This window comes from Anneissia japonica, unplaced genomic scaffold (genome assembly GCF_011630105.1).
Source record: "Anneissia japonica isolate Jap-2015-1 unplaced genomic scaffold, ASM1163010v1 scaffold6552_len55032_cov144, whole genome shotgun sequence".
NCBI classification, from domain to species: domain Eukaryota; kingdom Metazoa; phylum Echinodermata; class Crinoidea; order Comatulida; family Comatulidae; genus Anneissia; species Anneissia japonica.
The window spans coordinates 24,108-32,064 of record NW_022732208.1 but is presented as its reverse complement, the minus strand read 5'-3'; the positions used below and the strand labels follow the sequence as shown (position 1 = coordinate 32,064).

Here is a 7,957-nt window from a genome sequence, read left to right as displayed (position 1 = left end):
GGATAAGCGGTTCTGAGAAGTGCAGGAATGTCGTTATGCAGGGCGGAGGTGGGCGGCGCCTCCCACTCTTGACGTCTTGAGCCCATCCTAAAGCTATTTGTAAGGCCTTCCGCCCAGCCTCATACAAATTCCCCCCCCCCCACCTTCTTAAAATCATGAAGAAACACAAGTTTTTGCTATATAAACCATATTTTCCGGTGAATAAGCCGCAAATTTCATACGCGATTTTCCCCTCGAAGTTTTGGGTGCAGCCTATACACCGGTCGTTAACCTAATCCCAAAAAGTTCAGATGGCGAACCGCAGCGAAAATCAGGCGCCGTCTATCTAGCTTGGGCCCATGCTCCTAGCCCAATTAATATTAGTCTAGGCTTTGAATGAGGGGCTAGTATTTGTAATTATGTAATTATACTCACTATACAGTGCTGTACTGTGATTCCTACTACATTTTCTACGACAATCCAGCAATGGTTTGGGTTGTTTAAATAATTATTTTTATAGTTCTGACCATTATTTTCCCAAACATCATTTGATGAACTCCCGTCCCACCGCCAACCCTTAGGTTCGTCTGTCCATCACATGCTGCCCCCGCCAACCCTTAGCTTCGTCCGTCCATCACATGCTGCATATTTATGTGTCCAGAATTTTTAACCATCATTTCTTGGAAAATAATTCCAGAAATGTTGATTTTTATTGCTTGACGGTAGGCTGGTGGTAGGCCAAGAAACCTACTTTACGTAATGGTATAGTATATCAGATGTGTCTAGGCCTACACCAGGTCCGACGGTGTCGCCCACAGAGAAGCCTACATTACGTATGTGTTTAGGCCTAGGTACACCAGGTCCGTCAATCTTAGCCGTTAGAGTATACTAAAACACAGAACACCTTCAAATAATAGCACAGTTAAGTGGCCGATATGCCACAACTATCTCAGCTTGCTCAATGTTTACTGACAGTCGCGAAAACAACATAAAGAACTTTTCTAGGCAGCTTGCGACAGAAAAAAAAATGTCAGGAAAGTTTGAATGCGCAAATAAAATTTTCGACTAAAAAACGACTCAAAACTGGTGGTAGGGGGTATATGTTTTATCGCCTACAGCTTACATTTTTCATCTAACCGAAAAACAAACATTTCTTGCACAATTGCATGTCCACCAGCAACTATCGAGCACAATGTAGACCTGCCGCGATGCACCGTTTCGGAGCCTATTTGTTTACAAATATGCTGACCTCCTTTGGTGTCACATCTCATACACACATTTTACATGTGAACCATTACATTAGTTCCATGTGACTTAAGGTCACAAAGGAACTAATAAAAAGGGCCACGAAAACATTGATCGGAATCCGAGATTGACCATCACAATATGTAAACAAGGCCTGTTTTCCCACGTTTGATATTAACCATCAAAATATGTAAACTAGTTTTCCAGGTTTGATAATAATCTGCTAACCAAGCAAATCTGATATACAATATGTTAAAATAAACAGCTGATGAAACACAAGACAAGCCAACATTTCATAACAACAATATTAACTCAACCATGTATAATGTCATTGAAATGCTATTTTTCTCTACATACTACACAACATGTAGCTGTTTTATTAAGGAGATTAATTCTTTGAAACATTTGATAAAGGTAGTACAAATATGAACAGCTGCCAGTAAAATCTTTCTGTCATTACACTTTAAACATAACTTAATTTACAACATCATTTGAATAATTTACAAAACAAAAAAATACTACCATAATAAAATAATACATATAGGTCTACAATTACTATAGTAAAATCTGATTAATTTTAAAAATTAATGAACATAAAATATTCATTTACTTTATGCACTTGTTAATTCATGACGAAACTATTTCTATGTAGTATTATCCAATGCAAGTTAATATTTAAAACTATTAAAATATGTAATTGACTATATAAACAGTTGGAAATGTTTGTGATTCTAGGGCCTATTTTATGTATACATCCAATCATAAAGGATAATGAAAATATAAGTGCCATGAAAGGTAGATGGATAAAGGAAGGAAAGTAACCCAAAACTTGCAGCATCATAGATTTATATTGTGCTGAATTGCATGGGCGTGGCCATGACTGCTTTAGCAGTCGTAGAGAGGGAGTTATTTGCTTCATGTTCACATCATTCCACAACGACAAGGGTGCCAATGAACCAAGCATTGGGGTAACTATTTTCTTTTCCAAAAGATGCAATGGGCAAGCAAGCCAGAGGTGTACACTGGTGTCAAGCCCTTATCCAAGAAGACTTAGTTCAAACATTCTATTGGAAATGCTTAAGGACTTGTTTAAAAACCATATAAACACTATTCATTACCTGGCAATTCGGTTGTTGTCAGACTTCCTCACACGTCTAATAGCGGAGATTCCAGCTTTGACTAAGAAATGCTGAGCCAAATCTGTAATAAGTTAGTGGTCTACATGAGACTTAAGTTCTTACACACGTAAAAAAAATATATTTATAGAGGAAATGAACTTACTGAAAGACGAGCACCACTATTCCACAGCCTATTTTTAAACTTCACTATATATCGGGTACAATTTTTAATAATGCTTTGCAAATTATATTATGCAAAGGGTGTTAAGGACAAGGTAACACATTGTTTAAAATTTCATGGAATGCCGTATGTTAATAAAATCAGCTGAACAAACAATGTCTATATAAGGCGAGACATTTTATTCCTTTTTTCGCGAACTTATTTTTTTGAAGATCATCGGAGAAGGGCGGAATAAAAATAGAAATTGTTTTCTTAGGTGAGACTTTTTTTATTCCTTGTTTCGAGTACATATTTTTTTAATGATCATCGGAGGAGAGCGGAATAAAAATAAAATTGTGTTTTCTTATTTAGCAAATAGTTTTGGCTAAAACATCAAGAGGAGAAGAAAATAAAACTAAAATTTTATTGGTAGGATGGTTAAATGATTCAAATTTGTATAATTAGGAAGAAACATATTTTATCTTTGGAGATTTCGATGCAGTGGAGGGCGTAATAAAAATAAAGAAAAAGTATTAATTTTTTTCTGAAATTTCCACTTTTTTGTGGTGCGATAATTGGCCAAAAATAAAATTTTATTTTTATTTGAAATCATCAATATTTGCAGTCGGCGGGTTTCGCTAAACAAGTTATAAAAAAATTCTTGCCTTATTTAGCAAATAGTTTTGCCAAAAACATCCAGACAGAGAAGATAAAAATTAAATTTTATTGGTGAATGCAAAATAGGATGGTTGAATGCTCCAAATTTATATAATTAGGAAGAAATACACATATCTTATCTAATTAGGAAGAAATACACATATCTTATCTTTGGCGATTTCAAGGCAGGAGTGAGCATGATAAAAATAAAGAAAAACTTTTATTTTTTTCTGAAATTTACACTTTTTTTGTGACAGCAGGTGTGCTAATTGGCCAAAAATTAAATATCATTTTCATTCAAAATCATCAATATTTGCAGTCAGCAGGTTCGCTAAACCAGGTATAAAAAATGTTTCGCCAAAATCAAAATTAATTTGTAATTTAATATCATTTCAAGGTAATATATTATAGTAATATATTATATTACAGCTGTAACAAATATATAATTAAAAAGACAGAAACATAAAAAAAGGAATGTTACCATAGGCATTTTGATTTGACTTTCCCCATACTGTATCTTATATACCACTATTACTTTTGGTTTTCAATTTGAAAAATAATTTATATTTTATTTAACCATATTTATTGAGGGTGACCCTTTCAGCATATCATATGAGGTCAGCTGATATTTAGGGGCCCTCTTAAATAAATGAAATAATGTGATGCTTTATCAGCGAAGTCTCATTCCCAGGCTTAGGGAGTGGAGATGTTTTTTAGTTGTGAGAACATAATCTTATACATTTATAAATATATTACTAGTAAACAAGAGAAGATTATATTTTAAAATACCAATTAAGGCCAAAAAAAAAAGAGAAATATATGTTGATGGAGTAGTCAATGGGCAGTTCAGGCTGTTACCCTTGAGGTCACTGGTGTGAATCCATGTGGCCTATATTGCTGAGTTCTTGGATATGGATTATTGCTCTCCCACTAAAAATTTACCTCTTTGTACATATCACTACTTATACATTATAAATTTAAAATTTTAAAAGTATATGGAAGTCACCCTCTAATTACAGATCCTTCCAATTAAACCACCTCCACTTCTCTGTGACCTCAAATTATCAATGTCTTTTAGCTTATTAGAGACCAAAGCTGTTAAAGACTATGGAAACCCCAGACGTGGTCTTTAATAAAATTTAATATGGTCTTTAATACAGGTATATATAAATTATAAATAAATAATAATTATAAATTGATAATAATAATAATAATTATTAATAATAAAAATAGTTATAATAAATATTTATGGTATTCTTTACCTGAGATACCCTTCTCAGTGAAAACGAGGTCAGGCTTAAGTGCAATGACCTCATTGCAAATCTTTTGAATGTACTCCTCTTCTAGTTGCAAGATTCGGTTGAAATCTGTCTCACTGCTCAGTTCAATGTTAGTCTGTAAATAAAAATTACATAAAAAGTATATAAATAATTGTAAATATAAATCGAAGAAAAAGTACTTAATTGGGGTCTGCTTAGTGAAATTCTGCACTGCCAGTTGGGGGTTTGTGGGATACAGATATCTAAATGTCAAACATAAATGTTTATTTGTCCAATATAGGTAATATTTTTCCATTACCGTTTATATTTAATTTTTCATCTTAGTGTCCGAGCCCATTATTGGGCCCAGGCATCAAGTGTTCTTCTCTCTCGGCGCAAAGTATAGCGATATTAAGTATCTAAAGACATTCGAAATACATGCTTATACTTGACACAAGTGCTTAATACGTACCAACAACCTTTTTTCCAATGAAACTAAATGCACGCTATTACTGGAACATTAACAATAAGAATAATACCCACAAAGGTATGTGCCAAAACATACCTGTGACTCTCCTTTTTTATATTCCAAGTTGCAATCGAGAAGGATAATTCGTGGATTCTTTATGTTTCTCTTCATCTTTGGATGAACAACGTCTTTATTCAACATCACACCAGTTAGAACTTTAGAGTCTTCAATAGTGCCTCCTGGAATCTATGAGTCAAATGATGGCAGCAGACTTGTTAATAAAACAAACTAACATCTCTGAATTATTTCTATATGATAAGCTAGCAAGTTTTTTTTTTTTTACACAGGATCATTCTTTTTTTGATATATTTATAAATATTTATATATTATAAGTATCCTACAAGACCATTTGGAACCTAGAGAGCAAAGATAATTTAAAATGGCTGTTTGTGCGTTCAATGACCAAGGGTAATAATTACAACTGTCACCACCACCATCCTCATCATTACTTGAATCAGACTGTAAAGAGAGATAATTATAATAAAAACTAACGATACCTTTTCTACTTTGGCATATCGCTTGATATCAATTTCCTTAATACCATTTTCTTCTACTGAAACTGTCTTCACAGCCTGAAGTGCTATACTGCATGCCAAGGCACCCCTGAAACAAGAAAACATTTTCATTTCAAAACTGATTGTGTAAACTCACCAATTTTGGAGGTTTGATTGATGTCTGTATATGTGTGTCTGTAAAAGTTTCCTTGAAACCCACCCTCGAGCATGTTAGTTTAGTTTAATGCAAAATTTGATCTACTTTGATGATGGACACCATTTTTGGAGGGATGGTTTTAACATGTAATCTCTTTCAACAGCAAGGAGAGTTTTCTTTCGTGGAAGTTAGCCCAGGAGGGACTGCAACTACATCGGAAATTGCCACAAAATCAAATTTTTTAATGTTAAGTTTGTTCATCGATTCGTAAAATCATTGAATATTACGATAGTCTCACTTATGCACAGTAATAAACGACGTTCCACCCAGCCCACTATTTTTTAGTATTGACCAGGCACCTCCCTGAGTACACCTACTACTTTTGTCAGTTCATGCACGCACAAGTGGCGTAAAAAGAGATTATGTTGCAGTTGGGTTGGGTGCCTTACACTACAGTATAGACTCCTTTCAATGTTTACATTGGCCTACTTGAATTGCTAGCGGTGCCCTATCCTGGTAGGCAAAAAATCATCGAGGTATAGGAGAAATGCATGGGAAATCAGGATACTTTTAATATTTTTTTTTTTGTGCAAAAAATACGAAAGCTACATGGATGCAATTCATGTCATAGTTATATATAATGGGAATCGACAAAAAAAATAATAATCTACAAAATTATTTTCTATTTTTATTAAATTTGTAAAGTCATTTTTGTATTATCTCTTCGGATGTTAGCAAGTGTGACAGCTATTTTAAGCGTGGTGCAGACTTTGTTGTTTTTGCCTAAGCGTTGTGGTCCTGCCACGCTTAGGTAAAGCTGGCGAGACCACTGCTTTAAGCATCACACTTATTATTAACCTTGCTTTATTAATATTGACATTTCTGATCAGGGAATTACTCAAATGGTGTGTATTCATTTCTTTCCCTTTATGCTATACAAACTCAGGTCATTTTTTCTATTTCTTTAGGCACCGACACACACACCCACAAGCGCCAAGGATTGACAATGGTGGATATATCACTGTCCTATTTGTAGGCAACAATATCACAAGACATACACTCACGATGCTTTACACAAACTGAATCTCAATATGAGACTTAGGGATGGCTATCGATCTTACAAACGGTATGGGACAGGAGGGCATAAGTAAATCTGGGGATTCGTAAAATCAAGGTTGAGTTAAATTTGTGGTGACCTTTGACCTAATATGTAAGTAAAACTCAATAAATTTATGTCATGAACAAACGATGATGTTTGACATGTAGGCCTACAAAAAAAAAACCATTGAGTTTATTGTCTTCATTTATCACTTTACAATGTCATAATTAAATGTTCAACTAAAACCATGTGTCTAGTGTATAATATTTCATCACTTTATATGTTTTAATTTACAAGAACATTAAAATATTGCAAGATTACCTATGCGACAAAGGTATAAACTTTGTTTAATAACTGCCTATAAGTCAACTTTTTAAATGTATGTCATTAACAGACGATGTTACGTAGACCTACAACTGTAGGCCTCAACCTACAAATAAAACCATGTGTTTTCATTCATCACTTTACAATAGAGAGGCTTCGCACGCGAACGAATATGTGTAAGCATACGTTTAGCTATCACAGCGCAATTCAAGCATAGCTTAGACCTAGGGCCATTGCTTAGGCTTACTATACTCTGTTATCTTCTCTCATCATTCTTCTCAAAGTTTTATTAGTATATGCAAGGTTTTTGAAAATGAAATTGAAAATAGTAGCCAAAAAATACTTCTTTTGTTGCCCAGAAGCCTTGGATATTTTGTGATAGGCCCTATTGTTTATGACCAAAAAATGCCTGGCTACAAATAGGCCTAGGCCTACACAAAATCCCGACACCACTAAGGTCAAAGCACCGACGTTTTGATACCCCAAAATGAGACACATCCTATTGTAATCTGCTGTCTTCAATTGTCACAAAAATGGCATGTATGTATTGAAAGACATTTACTTTTTACATTTACAGGGCTCGAAATTCACGCTAGCAAACTAGCAATTTGCTAGTAGGTTTGTCATAATTGCTAGGTAAAAATTCACAAACCAGCAAATTAAAAAAAATGATTGCTAGTTGAAATATCTATACAAAATATCTTGTAATTAGCCTAGTATTAACTAAAACTGGACTAAACTGATCTACAAAAACTAATACAAATTTTATTAAATTTATTTTTTATTTTTTAATTATGAAAATCAACTAAAAATGCCTATAATCGACGAAAAACTATGAGCACAAGATGTGAAGTGCGCCACCAACATTAATTTTTTTAAACCTTACATTGCTTGCATGCATGCAACAAGCTAAGTAAGCAGTGTGCAGAAAAAAAA

General features: G+C 34.0%; 1 protein-coding gene across 1 annotated transcript in view; it reads right to left on the bottom strand.

Moving 5' to 3' along the window:
* The window catches only part of LOC117115599 (T-complex protein 1 subunit gamma-like), a 54,286-nt gene that overhangs the window by 22,550 nt on the left and 23,779 nt on the right, over positions 1 to 7,957 (bottom strand). Inside the window, exons 8-11 of the mRNA XM_033259456.1 lie at positions 5,445 to 5,550; positions 4,984 to 5,133; positions 4,422 to 4,554; positions 2,343 to 2,424 (exon numbers count right to left, since the gene is read on the bottom strand). Of these exons, the coding sequence (XP_033115347.1) occupies positions 2,343 to 2,424; positions 4,422 to 4,554; positions 4,984 to 5,133; positions 5,445 to 5,550 (471 nt within the window). The remainder of the gene's footprint in view (positions 1 to 2,342; positions 2,425 to 4,421; positions 4,555 to 4,983; positions 5,134 to 5,444; positions 5,551 to 7,957) is intronic.